The sequence below is a fragment of the Hypomesus nipponensis genome, chromosome 6, assembly GCF_054491055.1.
Source record: "Hypomesus nipponensis isolate SF chromosome 6, ASM5449105v1, whole genome shotgun sequence".
Lineage (NCBI taxonomy): Eukaryota > Metazoa > Chordata > Actinopteri > Osmeriformes > Osmeridae > Hypomesus > Hypomesus nipponensis.
Window position 1 is genome coordinate 13,819,782 of NC_140366.1, and position 13,008 is coordinate 13,832,789.

Sequence of the window (13,008 nt, forward strand, 5' to 3'; positions counted from 1 at the left end):
GCACTCACAGACTTACGCAAAGAGCCGAACGACATCCCACTGGCTGTGCAGATGGAGAAAGTGCATTTCATGGTCCATACAGATGCTGCTTCTGGTTGCTCTTGGAGGAAGAACCAACAGGCAGGGAGAAAGCAGATGATACTATTCAACAATGGATACTGTATGACTAATAAAGATTCAGGAGTCTGTTCTTCTTCTACAACTGCTAGAAAGGTTACAATCACACACAAAAAACTTTGATTGATTTTGGACAACTTTAATTACTCCAAAATAATATTTCCATAGTACTCGGAAGATAAAGTTTTTGGTGAATTACAATACCTGACATGTTATATTGAAGGATGGGAGTTTACTGTAATAGGAACAGCTTTTTGATACAAAATACCATAAACATAGTTCATGTGAAGTAAGCTAGGGGTGAATACACCGGTGCCTATTTACCGTGTGACTAAAATGCAAGGTATCAATCTGTACAGGGTTGGCAACTTTTATACTGACTGAAAATGATCTAAAGTAAAGAATAGGGGTCTCTGTTCCTGGACAGCTACCTTCCCTCAATCCAACAAATCTGACAACGTTGCTGACAATCAATGTCGTTTTTTAAATGAATAAAATCTGATGTGTGGAGAGTTTTTGAAATATGTATAAACAGGAATGAACATTGTTAGCTGATTTCAAGAGAGTCAAATAATCTGTAAACTTCATGTGTTTAGTCATGTGTTTAGACTGTTCAGATCATTTCACACCCCTCCCCCCACACACAACTTTAATTGGTGCACATCTTCATCAGTCCGATCTAAACATTTGAATGTGAGCTTTTCCAGTTCATCAATCACAAGTCAGCAAAGAGGTTCATTGGCATACCATTAACCTCCTCCCCATTACTCATCTAGCTTTCTGATAAGGATCAATTTGTCAAGGTCAATAATAAACTAACTAATCACCCGGGCTGCAGGCAAGGTGTGTGGATAAGTCCAGTGACATAGTGTTCCCTCTGAGAAACAGGAGGAGCCTGCCAGGGTCCTGCCAAGGGCTGGCCAGGAGCCTGCCAGGGGCCTGCCAGGGGCCGCTGTGAGGGGGCCACTGTGAGGGGGCCGCTGTGAGGGGCCGCTGTGAGGGGCCGCTGTGAGGGGGCCGCTGTGAGGGGACCGCTGTGAGGGGGCCGCTGTGAGGGGGCCGCTGTGAGGGGTCGCTGTGAGGGGGCCGCTTTGAGGGGGCCGCCTGCCAGGGGCCGCTGTGAGGGGGCCGCTGTGAGGGGGCCGCTGTGAGGGGGGCGCTTTGAGGGGGCCGCTGTGAGGGGGCCGCTTTGAGAGGGCCGCTTTGAGGGGGCCGCTGTGAGGGGGCCGCTTTGAGGGGGCCGCTTTGAGGGGGCCGCTTTTAGGGGGCCGCTGTGAGGGGGCCGCCTGCCAGGGGCCTGCCAGGGGCCGCTGTGACGGTCACAGCCACGCCAGGGGTTTTTCTCACATTAACTTCATGAATGAGCCGAGGGTGACCTGTGGAGGCTCCGCTGTGTGCTGGCAGAACCTCTGAGACATTAGTCCTTCAGCCCTCTGTGTCACACCTAATGTGGAGCTCACTGCCTTTTGCCTTCAGAAGGCTGACTGAACACCCCCATCCCCTTTGATCTCTTTTCTGGGCTGAGATTGAAACACTTGCACAAATTGTTTGTGGGCTAAAGGCAAGTATAGAGTGTCTTGCTTATCTAAATTGCTTGATAAAAGAACGAACTACTGTATATATTTCAATTATGGGTTCGCCGTTCATGTTCAAATGGGCTCTCTGGAGCCCTATTTGCTCCAATAACATTTGTAGAGATGTTACGGAAATGTACCCAGACTGCGGTGAGACTGCAGTGTGTGTGTTTAGTGGGACAGATATGTGTGTGTACAGGATGTGTGTGTGTGTGATGTGTCCCTTACTGTGTGGGAAAGCTATGTAAGCTGTGTCCCTTGCTGTGTGTGACAGACGTTTGTGTGTGTGTGTCTGTGGGGGGGGGGGGGGTGTTTAAGTTGTGCCCCTATCTGTGTAGAACAGATGTGTATGTGTGCGTTTGTTGTGTCCCTAGCTGTGTGGGACATATGTGCATAGGGAAGCAATAAATCAGGTGTACTGAACAGGGAACATGAGAGTCTGCTCTCTTCAGGGGGACAAGAGGGATATATCACTATGGCAACAGGCCCCTTTCATCCCAAACTAATTACAAGATTGAGACATGGAACGTAATATGGCTGTTAGAAAGGAGGAGTAGAAAGACGAAAAGGATCCTGAAATATTGTACCCTCAATTATTAAACTGCATTCTTAGAAGGCAAGTTCTCCTCTCAAATCAGTCAAATGTATACATTGACTTACAAGGTCACAGGGTATGGCCCTTACAATGTTGGTCATGCAATTCAGCCAAGTTCTAACATTTCCTTGTATTGGTATTTTCTATTCAAAGATCAAGGATAATTTAGTTGGAAAAATGTTGAAATATTTTGATCCAGATATATTTAGATCCAGATCAAATATATTTGATCCAGAGCAACCAAAAAATATTAATCAATCACTGTTTGTCAAAGTCAACATTTTACCCAATTTAATTCCTAATGAGATAATTCACAGATGTAAAAAAAAGGGGGGGGGGGGGGGGTGGAAGGTTGAAAATATGTTTTTGAATGAACAAGGGGGAGGGTTTGGAGGTTTTTGAGAGAAGTATATTAATCACCATTGACTATTCCTTGTCTTCACTATTCAAAGCTTTATCAGAAACATGTATATAATACAACAGAATAGATGTACATAATATTACATTATTTATGCAGCACTTTTCATGTGGTTTAATAACATGACCACCATTTACCAAACTTAATTGACGGTAACCTATATTTGTAATCTGCAAATGATTAAATTGGATTCCATGTTGGGAATCACTTTTTCATTTACATCAGTTCAATCCCTCCTCAGTCCAAAACAAACATCTCTGTGTCTAACTCAGTTTGTTAGAACTCGGACCATCAGAAAGTGAAGGCGTAAACGACGCCCACAACCACAATATTCCCTATGGTGGCAGTGATGGCGATCCAAAGCCAGATGGCGTCACGGGACATGGACTGGGGCTCCTCCTGCTGGCTGTGGGCCGCCATGGAGGCGGCATGGACGCTGGCGGAAGAGTTGAAGAGGGAGTGGTCGGTGCTGTAGTCGTCATTGGGAGACGAGTCCATGAAGGCCCCCGTCATGACAGGGATCTGTTCAAAGGGAAGGAAGTCAATAAGGTAAGGGTGTTGATGTCAAAACTTTTCTTATGCATGGATCTCTTCCATGCAACCAGTCCAGTACTCCTATCTCCCATCTGCTGCCTGATATTTGACAGGAATTCATAAAAAGTATTCATTTTACGTATCGTTTGTTACTCTCTCAAACCATCTGGAAACTTCCTTGTGTCCGTTCAGCGCTCAAATAAACAACCCTTGAGAAAGGTTCAGCGGATGTTTTAATCACCTTCACCTTTTACATTAAAAACTATTTGGTTACTAGAACTGCATAATAACGGTTTTCCACACTGGGACAATGATGCCCTGAAAGAGGACAGAGGAGACATGAAGAAAAGAACAAACAAGATAAGTACCTTCTACTCTAACAAAATACCAGATGCAGCGTTACCAATGGATAATCAACATAGATATCCAACTGAGACTCTCCATTACACAGACTGCCTCCAAGTAGTGTCACTTTTCCCATTGTCCCTCATGGGACTTATGCTGTATTAGAGTGCAGACATATTAGACATATTCACACGTCAACTATCTTAGAGAGCACATACAGGACATCAGCACTCAGCCTGTCACAGGCCCTTTCCTAGGTAGATGGGACACAAACAATTCCAGTAGAGTTGAATAAGAGACGAAGCACATTCATTTGCTCATGCTCCCGATTACATGGCTGCTTCTCTCTGGCCATTAAAGTGCCACGTTCAGGGGTAATAGAGGTACCTGTCACAGCCTTAACGGCTTTTTGAAATGGGTTTCAGTGCAGAACAAATGGATGTCCTACCAGCTTTCCTCAGGAACCACAGCGGAACCACTAATATAGACACATCAACAATAAAGCAATGCGAGTATTCACACACCAGCCTCAACACACCCCCTGGATTCATCAACTCAGTTGGGTTTGATTTTCTGTTCCCGGTGTAAACTCCCTCTCTATCACTGTCACATCAGCATGTAAATGCTCCTGTGAACGGTTACTCTATTTAATTACCATCCTCATTCGTTGAAAGCATCTCACAAGGTTTTATTATTCACAGGGTTTCATCACAACTCATTACAAGGCTTTATAATGAGCATTTTCAAATTAAATGGTTTCTGGCCACGTGTCACTGATGCAGTCAGCGTATCAGTGTAGCACACGTTGTTAACATTTGTTAGTAACACCACATGGTCTTTCCACTGCAATTCCTATTCCTCTTGTTGTTCCAATGCTGTTATAAAATCATTGGAGGACGTTTGGTCAACACAGTTGACCATTCTCCATACCGGAAACGATAACATCACACACTGTAACGTTGTGGTGAGAACGTCCTCTTGTCTACAGTGACTGTCTTTAAACCCTGAAGCCTTGTGCATTCGAGTTAGGAGAGCACTTTAGGATTCTCTTTACAAAGCAAATGTCACATGTCTTCAGGCTCTTTATGCTGCTACGGTCTGTTCCTCATGTAAAACCTTGGTTAGACGTCAGTCTTGGTGTTTTAAGTGCTCTCTGTGCTCTAAATGGTCTTCAGCTCGATGGCCAGAAGGTGTTACCATACGAGAAAAAGAGATGCAGTGTATGTGGTAGACAACAACAGGAGAGTAAGACGCCAAAAGTTAGTTTGCTCTCTAAAGTGGAGTGCGCGCATGTGCATGTTATACTGAAAGTCTGAGTTTGACACAGCCCTTTATAGATGATGGGTACATAGTGTTTATCTTTGCCTGACAGGTACACATTCCCAGCTTGTAGAAATAGAGGCTTGGTGAGATTATTGCAAAGAACATCAATAAATTCACCTGTTCTTCTTTCCTCACTCAATTCTTTTTTTTGATCAAACAAAGCAAGTCAACCAATCTGGTTGTCAACTACAGAAATGTGATGCTTCTCTTTTTTAATCTGGCTAAGCACATATCCTGGGTGCCACTGTAAAACAAATGGCAGTATTTTCCAAGGTTCTTTCAAGTGGTAATCATGAAGATTTCCACATCACTGCTTTTACTAATTAACTACTACTTTAATTGGTATTAATGAAAGGATTCTGTAAATGTATGTATTGAATTAAAATATTGAATCTATTCAGTGATGGATGTAAATTGGATGGGAACATACTGTAATGTTGGTCTTCTGTCACAACTCATTGAAGGTCTCTCAAATGTACTCTCTAATGACATCTATAAAAGGAGCCTTTTCAGAGTTTCAGGTAAAACTGCTATTTACATACTAAAAGACCTGAAGATTCCCAGAATATGAGCCTTTTATTTGATTGTTTTGTAGTTATCTCTGCTAACAATCCACATAAAACATATGTTTCTCTGAGGGGATAAAAGGAGTCCATTAACTAAATACGAAAGGTGTGTCAGTGATGTTCATGTGAGAAGATCATAGCCATGCTCCCATGTCAAAGGTTCATTTTATTCCAGTAGAGGTGTCTAGATGACATTTCTTATACAAGATAAGCATAATCACATTAATGAAGACAAAGAAGGATCACCAGAACCTATTGTTCTACATCACACATGTACAGTCCAGAATCTGCCGGAAACCTAGCTCTTCTCTTGTTGACTCTGCGCCCTGAAAATATTACTACCCCTTGTTTTAATCACAGACTTTTGATTCCTAAATGTCCCCTGCTGAAATATTTACAAAGCGTCTCTCTGGGCTGCTTTCAAAACTTTCTATTTGTTTCCCTGCACCTAGATAAGACTGTCTAGTCAGTTTAAAGATAACGTGTACTGTTTGTTCCCAAACTGTGGAAGAAATGGGTTCTTGGTACAGTTAACCATTGTGTTTCTATTGAGGGAGCTACACAAAGGACAGAGCAAGAAGTCCAGTATTGTCCACGGACATTGTTTTATTTTTCCTGCTAATGCATGGGTAAGTGTTCATCCAGGTCTACAGCCCAACTATGCCCCCCCACCAGAATGTACATCACACAGGGTTGGGGTCTCTCTGCTACTACTATAGCTCTGGGGGTCCAGATGATGTGACTCCATTCACTGAAAATGTGGTTGCATTACAGCAGGCTGAAATGTGAGCACACACTCAAAAGCCATTCATCTTCAGGCTTGCAAACCAATAGGGTGAGAAAACAAAATGGTTTGGTTTAAATTACAAAGTGAAACAGATATTGACGCAGTGTCACAAATCATTTTGCTCTTTCTCCATCCCCCTTTGACCTGTTCAGTCAAAAGAAACAAAAGGTCTGGCAGAATAAACCGTACATTACATTAAAGGAAGCATTAGATAACTACACTGACTGACAGCTATCCTCTCCCTGGGGACAGGGTATTTTCACTAAAGTGGCGCTGCAGGAGTCTGATAGCGTTTGGCCCCCTTGGAGATAAGGCTCTCTGCCTCAACTGTTTATGGCAAAATTGGGCTGAATAGGAGAAACGCATGGGGTAGGAACAGAGAATGATTTATACTTTGTTGTCACGACAGCTGAGGGCATTCAAACACAGCTCACATTTGAGGAGTTAATCATATTGATATGCAGGTTTTCATCATGAGAATGCAAGTAAACTGCATCTGCGTTGTGAGTCATGACATCCAGGTGTCGGGTTGTGAAGAAAAAAAGTTTAGAAAGGTTGAAAAATATATATATTTTTGTATATATATAAATATATAAACATATTTCCGAAAAAAGTTTCCATTTATTTTTCAAAAGATGGAAATCATTCTAGTGAGGCTCCTAAGCCCAGTGATGAGTGTTGAGAGCTACAGGGAGGACTGAGAGAAGTCTCCTCACACACTCCTTCTGTCCTTGGCCCACTTTTGTTACATATGAGTCGCTAGGCAAATGCGTTTTGATAAGCCACCACCGAACTATCTTCAGTGGGTCATATGAGTGAGGAGCTGGAGGAACAGGCCAATGAGGTCTCAGGGGCTGGTTCTGTTCTGTTCTGACGTATTTGAACAAGCCACTAAAAGAACCTTAGAAAGACACCCAGTGAGGAAATTACATACAGCTGCTGTAAGATGTGGAGTAGGTGCTGGAGTCAGGAGGATTCAACGTCCCTTTGGAAAGTTGCATCACACCCACTAACTTGCTGTAATGTGACATAATCAGTGTGGCACAGGGTCTGACTCACTCATGTCACTCGGTCAGAAACAGCCCCTCAGATCATATATATATATATATATATACATATATATATATATATATATATATATATATATATATATATATATATATATATATATATATATATATATCTACAGTATGTGTGCCTGTAATACATTCTGCATTAGGGATTTTGTATAAAGCACCATTCAAAGCATGTTTCAAATTGGGCTGCAGAATCTTGAGGTGAAGCTGAGAAAAGAGAGCATGGTTCAGTAGTTAGAAGATAATTAGTGTCTTATCTGAGCGCTAAATTTCTTTTCAACTTCATTAGGATTGCATTAAAAGTATTTTTGAGTTATACCGAAGAAGACAATGCCTATCAAAATGTCTATAATAATTCTTTAAGAAGATCTTCTCATATTATAGACAGCTGGATGAGCAGATCACGGCTCATGTTTTCAATTACACTGCCTATGTTTTATTACATAACAAAGATGAAATCACATTATTCATATTCAAATTCTCTCATCACTAGGGAACATTTTAGACCAGGGATTGGGATTAATTTCAATGCTAATGGGCATTTAATGTAACACATTTACATACTAACTCTTAATTTGACAAAAGAGTAGCTGCACGCATGCCATGGATCATACACATATCACCACACACATCACAACATTGTAAGTGATTGAGCCTGTCTTTTATAAACCACTACGTTCTCCTTATGTCTTCTTTGGGAAACGCATGATTGGATGCAAAATACAGTTTGAAGTGTCAATGGTAATTAATAACCCTGGTATTACACTTATGACAAGTTAAAACTCTTGCCTAAAGGGACATGGGTTTTATTTATGTGTTTCATGTACAATCAGTATTCTACCAATGCTAGGTATGGAGACATCGTGTCTAATAGTATGAGCATCAACACCCACAAAGCCTTGACCATCAATAAAGAGCAGTAGAAACAATGTCTTAGCCCACTCATTGATACATTTGTGATGATAAACCAATGTTTTTCTGACCATGCCTAGACAAATTGACACATTTTACAACCTTTTTGAGTCTATTGAGTTTGAAACTAGGTTGCACAGCTGAGGTTGTTGTGTCTTTGTGCAGCTCTGAGAGCAGATCCCTTTGGCTACAGGGATGACTCACTAACTATATGGCATCCCCCACAATGCACTGCCATTCTCATTTGCACTCCAATTTCCATTCTTGACAGCATAACCAACCTACAAGCATCTTGGGGCATCATTCTGTTCCCATAATGGAATAGGCATAGGATCATGAGAATCATCTTGCTTGTAGATATGTAGATCTCTCCTACGCCCATGCAGATTCAGTTTCTCACCAAATACAGTTCTAACAAATGTTTATTCTTTTCCATTGCCATTGCGTAAGAGGTTTGTCGTAGCCATAGAGTTGAATAAGCCTGATCGTCCCTGCTAGCTTCTTGGCCTTGCAAGCTAGCTGCCGTGCAAGCAGCTGAGCCCTGGAGGGCTGTCAACAGGCCGGTTCAATTCCTTTCTAGTGTGCTACTTCACACGTCTAGAGAGGGCCAGCAGCTAGGACTTGGCAAATTACAACTGAAGCTGTATTTGTCCTGACCAGAGTCTAGTGGGCCTCCAGAGTTTATCACATTACACAGGCTCTGACACATTACATGGGCTACCCCCATGAATATTGCCATCTGATAAGAAAAGACAAACTATATATAATTCACCAGTGTTGTGAAATTAAGACTAAGAATTAAGACAGTGCTGGGGGGATTACTCATCTGGAGGATGGAGGTGTGCTCTGAACCCGATGTTCCCACTGTGCAGGTAATTGTTGGCGATGAAGGTTTGGAAATCTACACTTCAGTTCAAAGCAGCTTCAGTAAAGCACAACCACGCAGAACATGTACACCAGGTTGGATTTGTTGACCTGGCATACAGTATGCATTTGGAAAATACATGTTACATCTCAATTTCAAATTAAATTTCAATCACGCATGGTACTGTATATCTGCTGCAATTCATAGGACAATAATTGGATTTGATTGGATGGTGAATAGAATGATTATAATGGTCATAACGGCTGGCCAAGCAGAAAATGGAATTCAATTAGAGATAGAGGATCTTTTGGTGTGCCTGATGTTTTAAACTAAAGGATTAGGGGAGCAATAACGGAAACTTTGATTTCCATCACAACCGCTTGCAAACTTTAATATGTCATCATCTGTCAAAAGGAATACATTAAGAGACTCATTTGGATTACAGGCACCAAGTGAAGGATTATGATACAAGGAAAGGTCAAAACGGCAAAACGTTAAAACGTTAGGCCTCATTAGAAGTTTCTACCAGACAATAGGGCCAGCACATAAAACCTTCTAGAAGGATGCCCAGTCTTGCTTTATTTATATACCAACATTGAAGTGATACTCAAAACATAACTATGAATAATTTCTATATTTTGCCCTGATCTCTTACCAACCAACGTGGATACTACTCCGACAAAAGGGAAATGTCGATTCCTAACGTCCCCAACCCTATTCTGCCATCTTGCAGTACAATGCGTGTATGACTGAGGTGGGCGAAGAGAGGCATTAATATTGAGCGAGGCAGCTCCTGCCTGTCGAGCTGACACCGGACTGGGAGTAAGGGGAAAGGAGGCATGACACTTCCGGCTGGAACAGACTAATGGAGAGCTGTGTGAGGATGGGAGAGGAAGACATTTCAGCAGCCCTGTCTGATCGTCCAGCATTGCTGCCCGGAGACACAGAGAGACGTGTTCCACCTGGACCCTGCACATGACCTGCACCCTAAACCCACATATGTCAAAGACCTGTTCTTGTTGGACCCAGAGGCCAATACATGAGTATGGACGCACGTTGCATAAAATGTACAAGATATCCTATTGTCGCATAGGCCTAACTCTTGTGGTAATAGCTTTTTTCTTTCACTGAAACTTTATATCCTGATTTTATAATTTGTAGGTCACACCTTCGGTGTGAGCTCTGCGGCAATAATATGTTGAGGTCAGCCCTACTGATTGGTTTGAAACTTTTGTTTTTCATGCCATAGTGATGGATGGTGCTGTGTGCCTCATAGCTTTGACTACTCTGAACTTTCTTTTGTATACGTTCTAGAACTATCCCACGACCTGAAACTGCTGCTTTCATATGAAATGGAAAAGTAATATACATTTCTGCAAAAAGTCAAGGCCTAGGGCAAAGACATATATATACTCTATGTGTCAAATCAAAGGCCATTGCCACTTGTCTGTCAATCATCCCCAGAAGTGAACTGATATGGTGCTGTGCTGCATCCCTCTGATGATTTCTGACGGATAAATTCATCTGTGGTTCACCTTGACAAAAGAATGGATTACTACAATTAAATAATATTTTCACAGTCAGCCTTGTTGAATTTAAGGGCAGCAATAAGGGTATGGCACACAAAGACAGGGGTTTGGTGCTTTAATTTTTGCTATAATTATTTTAACAGTTAGATATGGACTTTGATAAAGAGCTAAGAAGATTAAACTTGATAACTTAATTTACTATGTTGATTAGAATATTATGTAAAAATTCCAATAGAGGAACTTTAACATTTGCAATTAGAAAGAATATAAAGCTGGATGAAATAGTTTGCAAGCAACGGTAAATAATGTAGCCTACCTTAAACAGCTGCATACACATGCAAACAACTTTGTATTACATTTAAGAAACTATAACGTCACTTTCTGTCAGCCAACTATCAGAATGATTTAGATTATCAACAAGTTGCATTGAAGGCTGCAGACCTAGAATCTTTTCTAACATGGATTAACAATCACCTGCAAGACACAGCTATTCAAGTGTGGACATATTTTTAAGTTGTTCAAATGAAAACAATTTCCATATTTAGGGTTAAAACTTCTGCTCCTGCAGAGGAATTATGGTGTGGTGGGGTTTATTTTCATATTGGCCTAAAATGTATGAAACAATATCTCTTCATTCTCATAATTATTTCAGAATACAGAACAGAAAACAATAATCACAGTCACAATCTTACCTGCGCAGCCATAAATGAGAGATCCATGATGATGCGTGTCTGAAGTCACCGGTGTCTACCGTGAAACAGTACCGAATCGTCCTATATTCCCAGAAAGCACATTTGAAATTTCCTTCCCATCAAAATTGCATCCTAATGTCCAGCAGACACTCGAATTAAGCTTGACGCAAGTTCAATAATAGAGAGACACTAGTGAAGGGAACATTAGAGCAGGCAACATTTGCACACCGCGAAGCGCAACAGCCTAGGCAGGCAGAGAGCGAATGAAAGAGTGTGAGAGGAGAGAGAGAGAGAGAGAGAGAGAGAGAGAGAGAGAGAGAGAGAGAGAGAGAGAGAGAGAGAGAGAGACGACCCATAGCCTATTGGACGAAACTTCCTATATAGTGCGCTGTCTGCATACCTTTGCTCCTCTACTTCAGCTTGTTTTCTTTTTTTCTAAATCAGACTGTGCTAATGTGAACTATTGCTATTGATTATTTATAGCCAGGGTAGTTATGACTGCCACTGAGTTGTTCATTTTTAGCGTGCATAATGAAATAGCTAGCTAGCCCACAATATGAGAGAGAGTGCTTTGGAAAATATGCGTGATTGCTATTTTTAATGAGGGCGGGTCTCTCGCAAAGTCATCCATCATGTAGTAGCACCTATGTTACATGCAGTGAAGGCTTTATGATTAATGGTCGCTTGATGAAATGGTAAATATTTTAACATGGCTGATCTATTTTCGGGATCTCAAAGGGTTCCTTTGTCTCTTTTGATGACACACGGGTGACATATTTCTTGTTGTCAACTTTTGCAGTTTATCATGACATCATTTGGAATTGAATGACAGACCAGACCAGAGCTGTTTGACTTTGGACCTACAGACAGATGTTTCCACTGGTTTGAGATATGTAGGCCTATTCATTTATTTAGGGGGTTAACTGACACTACTAGACTGTAACAGATTCACTTTAATTCAGAGTTTAGAGGCAGCAATGAAGGTTGTTAAACCAATCCTCGGCACCCTCTATGGAGTCATCTATGCAAATGAGTAACTGTATTGACTGCTATCATCCAATAGGGAACCACTTGCTCATTGTTTTACATGCAAACATTTGAAGGCATTTGAAGTGTCATTGTATCATTATTTTTCTAAATGAGAGAAGTCTATGAATAAAGCATGCCAGTTTGACAGGGAACCTGAACATGAATGAGCTAACTGTACCAACACATTACCAGAAGGGGAACTACTTTAAGGTGATACTGGCAGAAAAAAAACTTTGACAGATAGGCCTACTGACTGGTATCCAGACTGATTGTTTGTTAGGAATGCTCACTGGCTTCCCTGAATAGTTTTTGTTTCCTAGTAGGTCAGAGACATGATACCGGTTACTTTTGAAGAAAACATGTTTTAAAACCTTTAAGTTTGACACACCATGCCAATGCAGACACTTCATACATCATCCCTTCAAGTAAGATAAGCCCACGTCTGTGTAAAATATGTGGTTCAGACTCTGTTTTGTGTGACTCTGGCTTTTCCAACTGATTCAGAAGTCTGTTCGTTCATAAGACTACTTACTACAATAGCAAATCTTGCTTCTTTGTGGACAGGTTCATTTTTACGAGCCAGGATGTGCTGGTCATTAAACACTGGCAGTTGTGTGGGAGGGAGCCCATGAATATTATCATTAGT

At 41.4% G+C, this 13,008-nt stretch overlaps 1 protein-coding gene across 1 annotated transcript; it reads right to left on the reverse strand.

Annotated features, from left to right (window-relative positions):
- Positions 1-310: 310 nt before the first annotated feature.
- LOC146287201 (uncharacterized protein C14orf132) lies at positions 311-11,573 on the reverse strand. The gene is made up of 2 exons (XM_084700436.1): positions 11,334-11,573; positions 311-3,226 (listed from the first exon to the last, which is right to left on the reverse strand). The coding sequence occupies exons 1-2, from the start codon at positions 11,358-11,360 to the stop codon at positions 2,996-2,998; spliced, it is 258 nt and encodes an 85-aa protein (XP_084556562.1). The 5' UTR covers positions 11,361-11,573; the 3' UTR covers positions 311-2,995.
- Between the last annotated feature and the right edge of the window lie 1,435 nt (positions 11,574-13,008).

Excerpts from the sequence above, each read along its gene's own strand:
- LOC146287201 (XM_084700436.1), bottom strand. The coding sequence starts at position 11,360 with ATGGATCTCTCATTTATGGCTGCGCAG. Across the intron at positions 3,227-11,333 it reads TCTCATTTATGGCTGCGCAG|ATCCCTGTCATGACGGGGGC; the intron begins GTAAGATTGTGA and ends CCCTTTGAACAG.